At 39.5% G+C, this 15,293-nt stretch overlaps 1 protein-coding gene across 1 annotated transcript; it reads left to right on the forward strand.

The window, feature by feature from the left end:
• The first annotated feature begins 6,147 nt into the window (after window positions 1-6,147).
• On the forward strand, window positions 6,148-6,970 carry LOC121974835. Its single transcript, XM_042526094.1, has one exon. It carries the CDS (start codon window positions 6,253-6,255, stop codon window positions 6,826-6,828), a length of 576 nt encoding a protein of 191 aa, XP_042382028.1. The 5' UTR covers window positions 6,148-6,252; the 3' UTR covers window positions 6,829-6,970.
• The last annotated feature ends 8,323 nt before the right edge of the window (window positions 6,971-15,293 follow it).

The following is a 15,293-nucleotide window of genomic DNA, read 5'->3' on the forward strand; positions in this document are numbered from 1 at the left end:
TAAGCACACATGTTGATTTCTATGATTATCATGCTTATCATTCTTGACAATTGCAATAAGACTACTAGCATGTATCTTATTAGAAGTGCAAGAATGAACCTTAGAGGATACCTTAGGGTTTGCCTTCGCTCCCCCTTTACACGTGCTTGGTCTTTTGTCCTTGTGAGATTGCCTCCCCCTTGGACATTGACTCCTATAGTGTCCCCGTTGCTTGCATTGGAAGCACACCACGTGCTCCTTGCCCTTGCGTTTTGGGACTCCGACTTCCTTGATCTTTGGCGCCGGTGGAGTCTTCTTAGTTTTCTTTGGACATTTACTCTTGTAATGTCCAAATTCCCTACACTCAAAACACATTATATGCAATTTACTTGAACTTAAAGTGTTTGAGTTACCTAGGGTTGAGGATGGATGGATGCTCTCTTCTTCATCCCTCCCGGAGGTAGAAGCTTCTTCTTCGTGCTCCGATCTTGAAGAAGAACTCACTTCCTCTTCTTCCTTGGATGTTGAGTAGCCCTCAACTCCCAACTCGCTCCCTCCATGATGTGAGCTACTTGGCTCACTAGGCTCCTCTTCATGGCTTGAAGTGGAACTCTCCTCATGGTACTTGGCCAAGTTATCCCACAACTCCTTGGCATTGTTGTATTCACCTATCTTACGCAAAATATTAGTAGGTAATGAAAATTCAATTGTTTTAGTTACCTCATTGTTGATCGTTGATTGATGGACTTGTTCCTTTGTCCACTTGTTCTTCTCTAGAGGCTCTCCTTCTTTATCCATTGGAGGAGTAAACCCTTCTTGTACACAAAACCAATTCCACATATTAGTCCTAAGAAAATACATCATCCTTACCTTCCAATATGCGAAGTTGTCGTTGTAGAAGGGTGGAATGGTGATGTCTTCTCCGAATTGATCCATCTCTAGCGCTTGTGCTCCCACGGGTGTGAATCCGATGAAGAGCGACCTCGCTCTGATACCACTTGTTAGGATCCTTCGTACGGCTAGAGAGGGGGGTGTGAATAGCCGACCCCAATCGATCGCGTTTCTTCCTACGATTAGGTTAGCGCAGCGGAAAATAAAACAAAGAAACGAAAGCGGAAAGATCAAACCTCAAACTCGTCGATGTAACGAGGTTCGGAGATGAAACTCCTACTCCTCGGCGTGTCCGTAAGGTGGACGAAGCCTATCAATCCGTCGGTGGATGAGTCCCGGAAACCGGCAAATCAACCTTCTACAGGAGACAACACAATGTATGAGATAAAAATACAAGAATACAAACAAGAAAACTAAGTACAATACAAGAATGTAATAACCCTAGCTTGCCTTCTTGTCGATCGGATGAAGCAACACCCAAGCGCCTACAACAGTGACCCGAAAGCTCACGAAGCTTTGACGAGCTCAACAAAGCTCAAGCACAGCAGACTTAGCAATCCAAGGAGGAAGAAGAAGAAGTAGGCTCGCAGCAGCAGCCCTCCTTTTATAACCTGCGAAGAAAACACGAAGAAATTCATGGCGTGCGGTTAGTGCCTCGAATCGCCAGTGTGGACCGATCAATCCATGTGGATCGGTCCACGCACCGATCCATTCCCTAACTTTGCTTCTGTTCTCCTGATCGGTCCATGGACCGATCAGAGAGCTCCCGATCGGTCCACGCACCGATCAGAACCTCCGATCGGTCCGTAGACCGATCAGCTTTCTCCCAACTTCTTCACTGATCGTTCTCGATCGGTCCGGCAGACCGATCAGAATTATCTGATCGGTCACCAGACCCGAAAGAATCGGTCGACCGATTGCATCATCTGATCGGTCACCGATCCGATCGTAGCAACAGAGATCATCGATCGGGTGATCGATCCGAGCTTAATTTTGCCCAAACCAAGTCCCAAGACTTCAAACCAATATCCGGTCAACCTCGACCTATTGGTACTTCATCCTAGCATCCGGTCACCCTTGACTGCCTAGAACTCCCTCGCCAAGTGTCCGTCAATCCCTTTGACCTACTTGGACTTTCCAACACAAGAAGTCCGATCATCCCGATCCATCCGGATTTTCCTTGCCTGCTTCACTCACCAGACTTTCACCGCTTCACTCACTGGATTTCCACACGCCAACATCCCTTAGACTTTCTCACCGCCTCGGCTTCACTCACCAGACTTTCCATACCGCCTAACATCCCTTAAGGACTTTCCACCGCTGGCTTCACTCACTGTGACTTTCCAACCGCCTAACATCCCAGCTTAGGACTTTCCTCTGCCAAGTCTCCATACTTGGACTTTTCCCAAGTCTCCATACTTGGACTTTTCGCGCCAAGCTCCATGACTTTGCCAAGTCTCCATACTTGACTTTTCCAGTGCCAAGTCTCCATACTTGACTTTTCCCGTGCCAAGTCTCCATACTTGACTTTTCACGTGCCAAGCTCCCCGCTTGGACTTTTCAATCAGTCAACCAGTCAACCTTGACCTAAGGTTGCACCTACAATCTCCCAAACACCTATTCTTGTCAAACATCAAGAATAGAACTCTCTCACGAGTGTCAAACATCAACATGCAACACAACTAGGTCAACCTTGACCTAAGGTTCAACCGACAATCTTCCCAAGTCAAACATCAAAATACAACTCGAGTCACGCCAACTCGAGTCGAGTCAACCAGTCAACCTTGACCCAAGGTTGCACCAACACTGGCGAGAAGACGGCCGGTGGATCGGTCCGCGACCGATCCACCCATGATCGATCGGCGCGACCGATCGGATCGCATGGCGTGAGGGGGCCCGATCGGTCTACATGGACCATCGAGCCTGATCGGTCCAGACCGATCAGAGGCTTCACCTGATCGGTCCGGGGACCGATCAGTGAGCTTCCCTGATCGGTCCTGGACCGATCAGGGTTCTAGCCGCGACGCAACGGCTAGTTTCTTCGCTGTCTTCTTCGCAGGTATAAAGGGGTCGAGAGCTGTAGCTGCACTACTTCTTCTTCCTCTTCTCTTCTTCTACAGAGCTGCTGTTCTGGTGCTTGAGCTTTGTTGAGCTCTTCTTCACAAGCTTCGCGTGAGCTTCTCGACTGGGATATCCTGCTGTTGGAGGTGTTCTGAGGAGCTGCTGCTTCAACGAATCCAGTCGGCGAGGAGGCAAGAAAACCTGTGTTTTTACATTTATTGTTCTTGTCTTCTTGTATTTCTTGTTGTATTCCTTTCTTGCTGTTGCAAGAATATTGTGGCGAGGTTTCTCCACCCACAAGGAGTATATTGTATTAGCCGGTTTTCCGGGGACTCATCCACCGACGGATTGATAGGCTTCGTCCACCTTACGGACACGCCGAGGAGTAGGAGTTTCATCTCCGAACCTCGTTACATCGACGAGTTGAGGTTTGGTTTGTTTTGTTTTCGTTTCCTTTTGTTATTTCCGCTGCTAACCTAATTTGTAGAAAGAAACGAGCAAAGATTTGGGGTCGGCTATTCACACCCCCCCTCTCTAGCCGTACGAAGAGATCCCAACATGACCCACTTAGACTTTTCTCTCCGTACCAAGTATCCGGTCACTCTTATGACCTACTTGGACTTCCCATCACCAGATGTCCGATCACCCTTGATCCATCTGGATTTTTCCCTTGCCCGGCTTCACTCACCAGGACTTTCCACACTGCCTACCATCCCAGTTAGGACTTTCTCACTGCCTGGCTTCACTCACCAGGACTTCCCAACTGCCTAACATCCCAGTTAGGACTTTCCCACTGCCTGGCTTCACTCACCAGGACTTTCCAACTGCCTAACATCCCAGTTAGGACTTTCCCACCGCAGCTTCACTCACTGTGACTTTCCACACCGCCTAACATCCCTTAGGACTTTCCCTTGGCTTCACTCACGGACTTTCCCGTGCCAAGCTCCTGCTTGGACTTCTCCAGCCATGTTTCCATACTTGGACTTTTCGCAAGCTCCTGCTTGGACTTTTCCAGGTCAAGTCTCCATACTTGGACTTTCATGCAACCTCGCTTGACTTTTCAAAGGTCAAGTCTCCATACTTGGACTTTTCGGCGCCAAGCTTCCTCGCTTGGACTTTCGATGCCAAGTCTCCATACTTGACTTGTAAGTCAACCAGGGAACCTTGACCTAGGGTTGCACCAATCTCCCAACCATCTATTCTTGTCCCATAAAAGAGGAATTCCACGAAGTGTCAAACATCAAATACAACTCAACTAGGTCAACCTTGACCTAAGGTTCAACAATCTTCCTAAGTCAAACATTAAAAATACAACTCGAACTCTGTCAGTCGTGTCAGTCAACTTGACTTGGGTTGCCTATTCTCAAGACAGTCATGTTCTAGAACAAATTTAGCTAATGAGCTAATTTCCCGATTAAATTGCCACACGCCGTTTCATATAAACACTGCCGGCTGATCACCCCCCAGTCAGAAGATTCAGGTGTTTTAACAAGATGGCACGCGTTTGATAGGAAGGCGGTTGAGTCGTCAACCTATTGCATCCTGCTCCATATTCCGCGGTTATCGGTGCTTCCATATCGCCGACGTTTCGCTGAATGTCGGCATTGGAGTCATCCTCTAGTTCATGGAAGTAATTGTGATCTTCTCAGAAATCTTCTCAAATGTTTAGTGCAACATATAAGCGTGAGTAGAGGAAGCGAAGTCGAGAACTGAAGAATCAGCAGTGCAGTCCATTTTCCTTGTGTTTCCTGTGTCGGGTTGTCGTCTGGATCATGGTCATCGGGGGATTGAATGTCAGCTCCTCTCCGCTAAGAGTATTTTTCCCTTGAGATAAACGACACCTCTAAATCAGTTGTAATTGAAAATTGAAACGAAAGCGTGTAACGTAATGCGTGAATTAAGATCCTAGACTAGGATTAGAAGTGAGATGACACTGAACCCATGGTGTATACGGTCACTGATCTAACTCAATCAAATATCAAAAGCTAATAGATCGCTCGAAAAAAAAATGAACCCAACGGGCAAACCTAACTTATTACGTAGCTAATGCGCGCATGACCGCTCACAGTAACCACCGGTGGTCATGAAACTTTCGACCACCGGCTAACCACCTCAAGCGAACTAGCGGGCAGCAGTAAGTGGTGCCAGAAGGTCTTTCCCGGCTTGCACGGCAGTACAAGGCAACCGCCCACTGACCTGTTAGTGCTGAACTGACTCGGTGGGTTCAGGGCGTTGGTGCCAGTTGTCGGGTAGTTACCCCGAATAAGAATCGAAGGTTCCCCAATTACGAACTCAAGGGATGAATTAGTTAAGTCAAACCTTTTATATATATATATATATATATATTTATATATATATATATATTTATATATATATATATATATATATATATATATATATATATATATATATATATATATATATATATATATATATATATATATTTAAAAAATGAGTAATCAATATGATTCATTCTCTTTCTATCATAGGGATAATTGGACTAAAATTTTCACCGGCCACTAAGATAAATCAAGAAACATGCGTAGCGGGCAATCCAGAAGCCCAACATATTTTAGTTGCGCTCCTCATTTAGAAGAAATATTCTTAAAAATATGCTATAACTCTGAGAGATAAGTTGGATGTTCTATTATAACACCATAGTCCCCAGAACGGATTGAGTTAAATTTAAGACCATCAAAATTCATCTCTACCGATTCATATAATAAGATAGCTATAGAACTAAGCGGATCATTAAATATTTGTACTCATACTAATAATTATTTTATGAAATGATAAATTAATATGGTATCAAACTTGTAAACATATTAGTTTTTAAAAATATATTTTTTTAAAATTCTCTTGTTTTATTTTATTCTTTATCAATCATCACTGTATCTTTAGATATAATATAGCACAGATGATAAACGCATGATATCTCTAACGTAATGATCAGGAGTCGATTCTCAGGAACTGACGACTTGGAGTTTACTCCGTCATGTACCTATGGCCTGTGTACCTGCATGAACCTCCTTCCATATCCGTGGAGCCGATACTAGGGAGCCGATAAGATAGCGGATCTACCTTTTTTAGATATAATATAAGTTCAGGGATAAATTTTAATTACACTTTAAAATTAAGATTAGAAAAGGTGATATAAGAAGTACTAATTGTTCGGCTCATTTAATAAAGTGGGCAGGCCCAATTTAATCTGCTTCTAGAAACAATAAATGTACAAAAAAGTCAGAAGGAGTCGCCTTTCGGCAAGTAGCAAGTCCTTCTCCTTCCCCAACCACACCGGCGTTTGTTCTCCTTCCTCTGTCCATGATGGCTTCTTCCTTGGTTTCCGGCGGCTCCACATCTCTCCTCCTCACCGTGATCTGCCTCCTGGCCGCTTCCGCCGCAGCTCGCCCCGGCGTTCCCTTCCACCCCTGCAACACTCTCTTCATCACCTACACGTTCTCCGCCACCGACGCCGCCCTCCCTGGCGACCATCGCGTCTCCGGATCCCTCTCCATTTACCGCATCATCACCTCCGCCCGCACCTCCGACGCCGATCCCCGTCCCACGATGATCCCGCGGGCGGGGTTCCTCCTTCCGCATCACGAGGTCGCCCCTGCCGAACCGGCGTCCGTTGGGTTCAGTTCCCTCCAAGAGCGGGCCAAGGACATCCTCGTGGTCGTCATCGGGCTCATCTTTGGAGTCGGCTGCGGCGCCCTCACCGCGTCCACCATGTACCTGGTCTGGTCACTCGTTGCCCACCGGCACGAGATCTCCGGCTCGGACGCCTACATCGACGAGGACGATGTGGACGAGAACCCTAAGAAGGCAGGTTACGTCGAGATCCCGGCTACTGATTCAGTCTCCTCCGCCGCCAAGGAAGGGTATGAGGCAAATTAGGGTTTGCACTTGACGAAGGTAGGTGGGGGATCGGTATATTTTATTTTATGATGCATGTATTTATTGGTATACCAGACATGCTTGTGTTATTGTGGTCTAATATCGTCAGTAATTAACTTGAAATATTGATGCTTTTATGCTAGTTAACCCAACAATACCTCGATCATCTTTAAAAAACCTCCTGAGAAGTCAATTTGTGGATTAGTATAGCAATCTGAATATCTGATACGAACCTATTAGTTTCTCTTTAGTATACCCCCTCTATAGTGTATTGTGTTGGAATAGTTTTGGCTTGGAAAATTGCGGTTATATAATTGTTTCTTGGATTTTTATAATTAAATTGGTGAAATGAAATCATGATCAGTTGTAACTAAACTGAGTGTTAGAAATGATATAGGCCGAAAATGCCTTGATACGGTCATGGAGATAGAGGATGTTATGATATTTTGTTTTTCAATGATTGAATAAGAGATCGTGTTTGGCAGTATAAAACTAACTGTAGTTTCTGCAGCTTAATTTATGAGATGGAGAAGCAAGGAGAAAGGGGAGGATCATGCGCATGGACCATCCTTACTTGTGAAGACTGATGAAAATAGAATATATCGTTTTAAAATAAATCAATCTAGGATCAAAAATATATATATATTTCTTCTATGTTCTATTTTTAAAATATTTAGCTCAAGTCTCAACGAGATCATGATGCGTTCAAGCTTTTTTTTTTTTCAACTCATGAGTACCCAGTTAGCCGGTGTGGGTGTCGATTGCATGGGTTCCCCGTCCGACGGTCGGGAAGTCTCGGCGGGTCGTCAGTCAAGCCCGGTCATCGATTACGCCCGGTTAGGGCGGTGAACCTAAGTGTTCACCAGAGTAATTTTTTTAAGCGGTGAACTGAACGCTTTCATAGTTGGATTGACAACCGGCATGCGGTTCGTGAGTCTAGGGGTCTTTTTGGTATTTATTTCTTTCAAGGTTTCCAATTAGGTGATCATCCTCATTGTTGTTCGGTGATTGGTGATTAAATTGGCAATAGAGTCAATTCATCGGTGATTCATCCATCAACGCTCATAGTCAGGATCAAAGTAGAACGAGGAGGTTCATCATCATCTCAATCTCGGAGGGGCATGGAAATAATGAATCTGAACATTCAATCCACCGATGATGAGATCGAGCAACTTTCAAATCCGATTGCAATACCCGAAATATAAGGAAGTATCAATACAATTATTTCTATGGTTTGAGAAGTTCCTCTTTTAAAATCTTTTATTTTTACTAAATATTTTGATAAGGTCACTCTCCCATCAAGAGAATTGCATGCAAAAATAAGCACTGCAATGCATCCTATAAATTCTAAGATGGTAGCGACATAGGTCATTGAAACGACACGTAGAAGTGAAGCACCTAACGGAATTTGAAATTTATCGTGCTTAAACACAATTATCAAGATTTTTCACAAGCAGATAATAAATTAAGAGAATCATTAGCTAAATTTGTTTAAGTAGAACATCTTTCTTTTAGTTTTGGATCTAAATGCACATTTGAAGATTTTTGTAAAGAATCTCTTAATCCATGTGCTAAGCGTGTTCCTAGGACTACACTTACTCGTATAATTAAAAATTAGTAAAACAAGGAAAAAGAATTTAATTGATGAATTTAGTAAATTAGATAATAAAGTTTCTTTATGTTCCGATATTTGGAGTGATCATTGGCAAACACATTCGTATATGGGTGTGACTTGCCATTGGATCGATAACTCTTGGAATCTCCAAAAAGATTATTAGCTTATAGAGTTTTTGATGAATCACATAATGCTCATAATATCGCACAATTATTATGTTTAATTTTAGAAGAATATGGTTTAACTCATAAAATATTTTCAATATCATTAGATAATGCTAGTTCTAATACCGCTTGTATAAAAGAATTAGAATTTGTTTGTCAACATGTTATTGGTGGTTTATTTTTTTATATTCGTTGTGTATGTAATGTTTTAAATTTATGTGTTCAAAATGGATTATAAATTTAGAAAATCATATTGAACCAATTAGAACTGCAATTTCTTATTTATGATTATATCCATCTATAATGAAATAATAGGTAAGTTTTGTAAAAGTAATGGAATGTGACTTGAACAATTTTCACATGATGTAGCAACACATTGTAATTCAACATACCAATTATTACAAGATTTATTTTAATATAAAGAATTATTATATTTATTTTTTGTATAAAATATTAATACTAATATATATTTATTTTTACAACAATGGAATATTAATAGTAATATTTGTAAAATTTTAAAAGTATTTAACGATGCAACCAAATAACTTTTTGGTGTCCCATTGCTCATTTAATTTTCGAAAAAAAAATCTAGTATAGTATTAATTTTAAATGAACATATTAATAATGAATCATTATCTTCTTGAATATTAGCTATGAAAATTAAATGGGAAAAATATTTTTATATAATTCACGAAATTTATTTAATTGCATTTGCTTTAGATCCTAGATTTAAATTAGAAGTTTTACAAGAAATGTTAACTTTATATTATGATGCTTTAATTCCAATTAAAGATTCTTCTTCCAGATCCAACTAATATTATATATAATGTTAGAATTTATTTATATGATATTTATAATCAATATTATGCAAAATATGGAACACAAATTAATATTTCGAAATTCAACAAACTACTAGTAGTAATTTAAAACTTACAAAAGCACAACTCTTATTAAAAGAGCGGACAAAACGTCCACGGGGATCCTCAAGTTCCACACAGAACTTGAGAATTATTCTACTTCTTTTGATTTTAATGAAGCAGATAGCGAAAAACTTCGATATCTTAAAGTGGTGGTCCTAGAAAGCTCGTTTTCTCCGTGATCGCAAAAGAAATTTTAGCTTGTCCAATGTCAACTGTTGCTGTTGATGAGAGCATATTAGATGAACGACGATCAACTTTGTCTCTCGACTCATTGGAAGCCCAAGCATTCTTGGACGATTGGACGAGCGGAGAAAAGAATCCAAGGAATGCAACTTTGATGACGAAGTTGAAGATTTTGATCTTGAAGGAACAAATGGAAGTGAATGAAAATGTAAAAGGATAAAGATGTAAAAGAATTACGTGGGCTTTGATTCCCCTAAAGGGATACGTAGGCAACTTAAATAAGTGCAAGCCCTTTTTTTAATAAATTTTAATTTCTAATTTTTAATGTTTAATGTTTAATTTTTAATTTTTAATTTTTATTAACATATTAATCTTGAACCGTGACGAACCGTGAACCGAACCGTGAACCGGCGGTTCTGAACCGTGAACCGTAACCGTCTTGGGCGGTTAAGGTTAAGGGTCGACCTGCCTGGAACCGTCGAACCGGCGGTTCCGAACCGTCGAACCGTCGGTTCCGAACCGTGGTCAGGTCTACTCATGAGCACAAATTTATCTTGTGTGTGTGTTGGGTGCAAACGTACAGATTTATGTAGTGGAGTTTACATGAGAAAGGAATTTATGAGATGTTAGAAAGTGTCAAACGTTCAAGGGCTTCGATGCTCAAAACCTTGAAGACTATAGGATTTCAATCGTATGGCTCTGAAAGGCATGTGTTAGGGAAGAACAATTTTGATGCTTAGGAGAAAGGGTTGCAATTAGGGTGTTTTTAAGAGAACATTATGAAGGGTAGGGTTGCAATTGGGAATAGAGGTGCCCGGGCAGTGATAGAGAATAGGGCATCGTTCAACCAACTTCAGTAGTCCTATATATACGCAAAAGTAGTGTTGCTCTGGAAGTTGGTCAATTTGGCAATCAAAGTTGTCCGATATATATGCAAAAGTAGTCTTGCTCGTAAAGGGTCTTCTTTTTGCTAAAAAGTCGATCCCTAAATTCTATTGCATGAAATAGAAATTTGCAGCAAAAGTAGTGAAAATGGGCAAGGTTCAGCTCACTCGCATGCCTTTCATCAGTTCTTTCTTCAAGGGATGGCCAATGACCAGAAATATAGTTGCAGAAGTAGTTCTCGTACTCGTAGCATTTCTCGGTAATCACTTTTCATTCTCTAATTTGTCTTGGGAGAATCTATAGAATTGTTGTCTATAGATTTTACATTGTTTTGAGTATCCTGAAGGAAATTTGTCGCTAAAACCCGGTAGCAACATAGTGGGGACAAAATTTCTTTAAGGAAAGTGATTCACGCTCAAAACAAAGTTCCATCTTCGTACTGCTTCTAACATTCTTAAGGAAATTTTTGATCCATTTTACAATGGAAGCCACTGGTTCAAAGTCTGTTTTCGATGCATTCAAATTGGACCGGTTCGATGGGACAAACTTCACTCGCTGGAAGGACAAATTGTTCTTCCTCCTCACTGAATTGGGCGTCGCATATCTACTGCTGCATGATCTGCCTCTGATTTCTGCACCAACTGATAAGGATACTGATGAGATCAAAGCAACTCGAAAGAAGCGGGAAGAGGATGAAGTTCGGTGCGGAGGATACATCCTGAATGCCTTAATTGATAGATTATATGATCTCTACCATTCAATCAAATCTCCACAAGAAATCTGGAATGCCTTATAGAACAAATATACATCTGAAAAATAAGGTACAGATAGATTTCTAAGTATGAAGTTTTTTGAATTTCGTATGATTGATAATAAGTCTATCATGGATCAAGTCGATGAACTACTTGTCCTAGTTTCTAGACTCAAAGATCTGAAAATAGAAGTGTCTGATCCATTGCAAGTGGCTATTGTAATTGCAAAATTGCCAACCACTTGGAATGGCTACAGAAAGAAATTGTTACACACTTCTGAAGATTTCACCATAGACCAACTCATAAAGCATATTCGAATTGAGGAAGAAACTCGAATTCGTGAAAATAAATTTGCTTATGAGTCTGGTTCTAAGGTTAATAATATTGAGTCTAAGAAAACAAAATATTCTGGAAAGAAAAGAAAGCTTGCTGAAACTTCGCCTGAAACCTTTGCTAACAAAAAGAAAACCAAGAATTGTTACTTCTGTGGAAAGAAAGGTCACTACAAAAATGAATGCAGGTTTTTCAAGAGACTAGAGGTGGAGGGAAATGTTGGACAAAAAACTGTGAGTGTTTTTGAACGTCCACCAAGTCCTGATATCATTGCTATGATTGTTGATCTTAAAATCGACATGATAACTGAATGCAACATGGCAACAAGTGAAAAATCTGCTGATTGGTGGTATGACTCCAACGCTTCAATTCATGTTTGCAATGAAAGAAATTTATTCAAAACTTATGAACTTGCGGCAAAGGAAGAAAAAGTCTTGATGGGAAATCATGATACGACCATAGTGCTTGGAAAAGGAACCATTGAGATGCAGTTTACTTCTGGAAAGAAGATGATCTTGATGAATGTACTGCATGTTTCTGATGTAAGGAAGAATCTGATTTTTGCAAGTTTGTTATGCAAGAGGGGACTGAAGGCTGTTATAGAAGCAGAGAAACTTATAATTTCTAAGAATGGTGTATTTGTAGGACAAGGATACTCTTGTGATGGAATGTTTAAATTAAATATCAATAAAGATAATAATTCTACTTATATTATTGTGTTTCAATTTAATTTATGGCATGCTCGCTTATCTCATGTTAATTTTAGTTCAATTAAATTTATGTCAAAGCATGGTTTAATTTCATGTCCAAATGAAAAATCTGAAAAATGTGAGATTTGCATACAAGCGAAAATGACTAGAAAACCTTTTCCAAAAAATGAAAGGACAACCAAACTGCTTGAACTAATACATTCTGATATATGTGAATTGAATGGTCACTTAACTAGAGGTGGAAAAAGATATTTTATTACTTTTATATATGATCATTCTAGATTCACGCAAGTTTATTTAATGACAACAAAAGATCAAACATTTGATATGTTTAAGAACTATAAGGTTTTGGTTGAGAATCAATTGGAAAAGAAATTAAGATCCTGCGAAGTGATCGAGGTGGTGAATATTTTCTAATTGAATTTTTAAATTTTTGTGAAGATAATGACATAATCCACCAAACTAGTGCACCCTACACCCCACAACAGGATGGTTTGGCTGAAAGAAAAAATAGAACACTAGTAGATATGAGCAATGTTATGCTTATGCATGCTAAACGACCAACAAATCTATGGGGAGAGGCATTACTAACAGCCTGTTATATACACAATCGAATTCCGTCAAAGAAAACTAAAACTTCTCCATATTAAGTATGGAAAGGGAGGAAGCCAAATCTAAGTTATTTGAAAGTGTGGGGGTGTATAGCTTATTGCAGAGTTCCTGATCCTAAGAGGACCAAGTTAGGACCTAGAGCTCTTAAGAGTATTTTCGTGGGATATGCTGAAAATTCAAAAGCATACAGGTTGTTGGATGCAGATTCTAATACTATTATAGAATCTAGAGATGTTGAATTTTTAGAAACAAGTTTTCTAAAAGATTCAAAAGGTGATCCACAATCAAATGAAGAAATCCCTGAAAATACAACACAAAGCACTATTATGAATTCTGGTTCAACTAAGAAACGAAAATCAGTAGAACCTCCTAATGAACCAAGGAGGAGTCAGAGAGCAAGAAAAGAAAAATATTTTGGTAGTGATTTTATAAATTTACAATCATTAATGTTTTTGGTCGAAGGGAGTAGAGATGCGGTGTTGGGTAAAATACCTATTGTTTTGCATTTAGAAGATGATCCAAAAATATATAGTGAAGCAATGACTTTAAAAGATTCCAGTTTCTGGAAGGAAGCACTAAACGATGAAATGGATTCTCTTCTAGCAAATGGAACATGGGTGTTAGTTGATCCACCTTCTAAATTAAAACATATTGGTTGTAAATGGGTGTTTAGGAGAAAATATAACACTGATGGTGGCTTACAGCCAAAGGCTTTAGGCAAAAGGAAGGTGTTGATTACTTTGACACATATACTCCTGTAGCAAGAATTACTTCAATAAGAGTTTTGTTTGCTTTAGCATCAATCTACAATTTATATATTCATCAAATGGATGTAAAAATAGTATTTTTAAATGGTGAACTTGATGAAGAAATTTACATGGAACAACTAGAAGGTTTTGAACTTCCTGGTCATGAAAAGAAAGTTTGCAAATTTGTCAAATCCTTGTATGGACTGAAGCAAGCCCCTAAACAGTGGCATGAAAAATTCAACAAAGTGATTTTATCACATGGCTTTAGACATAATGGAGCAGACAAATGTATCTATTCTAAGTTCACAAAAATTGCTGGTATAATTATATGTCTTTATGTTGATGATATGTTAATTAAAGGAATAAATATGCAAGGAGTAAATGAAACTAAATTTTATTTATCTTCTCAGTTTAAGATGAAAGATTTAGGAGAAGTTGATACAATTTTAGGAATAAAAGTGACGAAACATAGTGGGGGTTTTGCTCTGAGTCAATCTCACTATATAGATAAAGTTCTTTCTAAGTTCACTCATCTAGGAATAAAAGAAGCCAACACTCCATTTGATGTTTCGAATAAATTGGTAGATAATTCGGGTAGATCAATTAGTCAATTAGACTATGCAAGTGCTATTGGCAGTTTAATGTATGTCATGCATTGTACAAGACCCGACATTGCCTTCTCCGTTTGCAAGCTTGCAACGTATACACATAATCCTAGCACCGAACATTGGAGAGCAATTGGAAGAGTTCTTGGATATTTGAAGAAAACCAAGTCTCATTCCTTATTCTATAATAAGTTCCCATCGGTGCTAGAAGGTTATACAGATGCTAGTTGGATAACTAGTATCACTGATAATAAATCGACGTCTGGTTGGATTTTCACTTTGGGTGGAGGAGCTATTTCATGGGCTTCCAATAAACAGACGTGCATTACTCATTCTACAATGGAATCAGAATTCATTGCTTTAGCAGCGGCAGGCAAAGTAGCTGAATGACTGAGAAACATGTTGACAGACATAGAGTTGTGGCCACAACCAATGCCAGCGATTTCTTTGCACTGTGATAGTCAAGCAACTATGCCTAGAGCATTTAGCAAGATTTACAATGGTAAATCAAGACATATTGCCCTGAGACATGAATATATTAGACAACTAATTTCTGATGGTATTATAACAGTTGTCTATGTTGTCTAGTAAGAACCTAGCCGACCCATTAATAAAAGAACTCTCGAGAGATATGATAAAAAGCAATACAAGTGCAATGGGTCTAAAACCATTCTGATTTGTCAGTAATAATGGGAACTTTACCTTTCTTATTGTACAGCAATCTTAAAGGTTTAACAAGTAACAACAAATTATTAGTGACATGTAGCAAGTACTAGAATCAATGAAGTACTTATGGAAAAGAGGCTGAATATAAAGTATTCTTAATGAAGATGTATGTTGGTCATAAACAATAAATCTCAAACGAGATTTTAAAGGTCTTCACCTATGAGAACATAAGAAGTGGTGTCGCTTCTATAAAAGGTTTGAGAATAAAACC

The sequence above is a fragment of the Zingiber officinale genome, chromosome 4B (assembly GCF_018446385.1).
Source record: "Zingiber officinale cultivar Zhangliang chromosome 4B, Zo_v1.1, whole genome shotgun sequence".
NCBI lineage: Eukaryota > Viridiplantae > Streptophyta > Magnoliopsida > Zingiberales > Zingiberaceae > Zingiber > Zingiber officinale.

What these genes read in the sequence shown, in the direction of transcription:
- LOC121974835 (XM_042526094.1), top strand. Translation starts at nt 6,253, where the DNA reads ATGATGGCTTCTTCCTTGGTTTCCGGCGGCTCCACATCTCTCCTCCTC.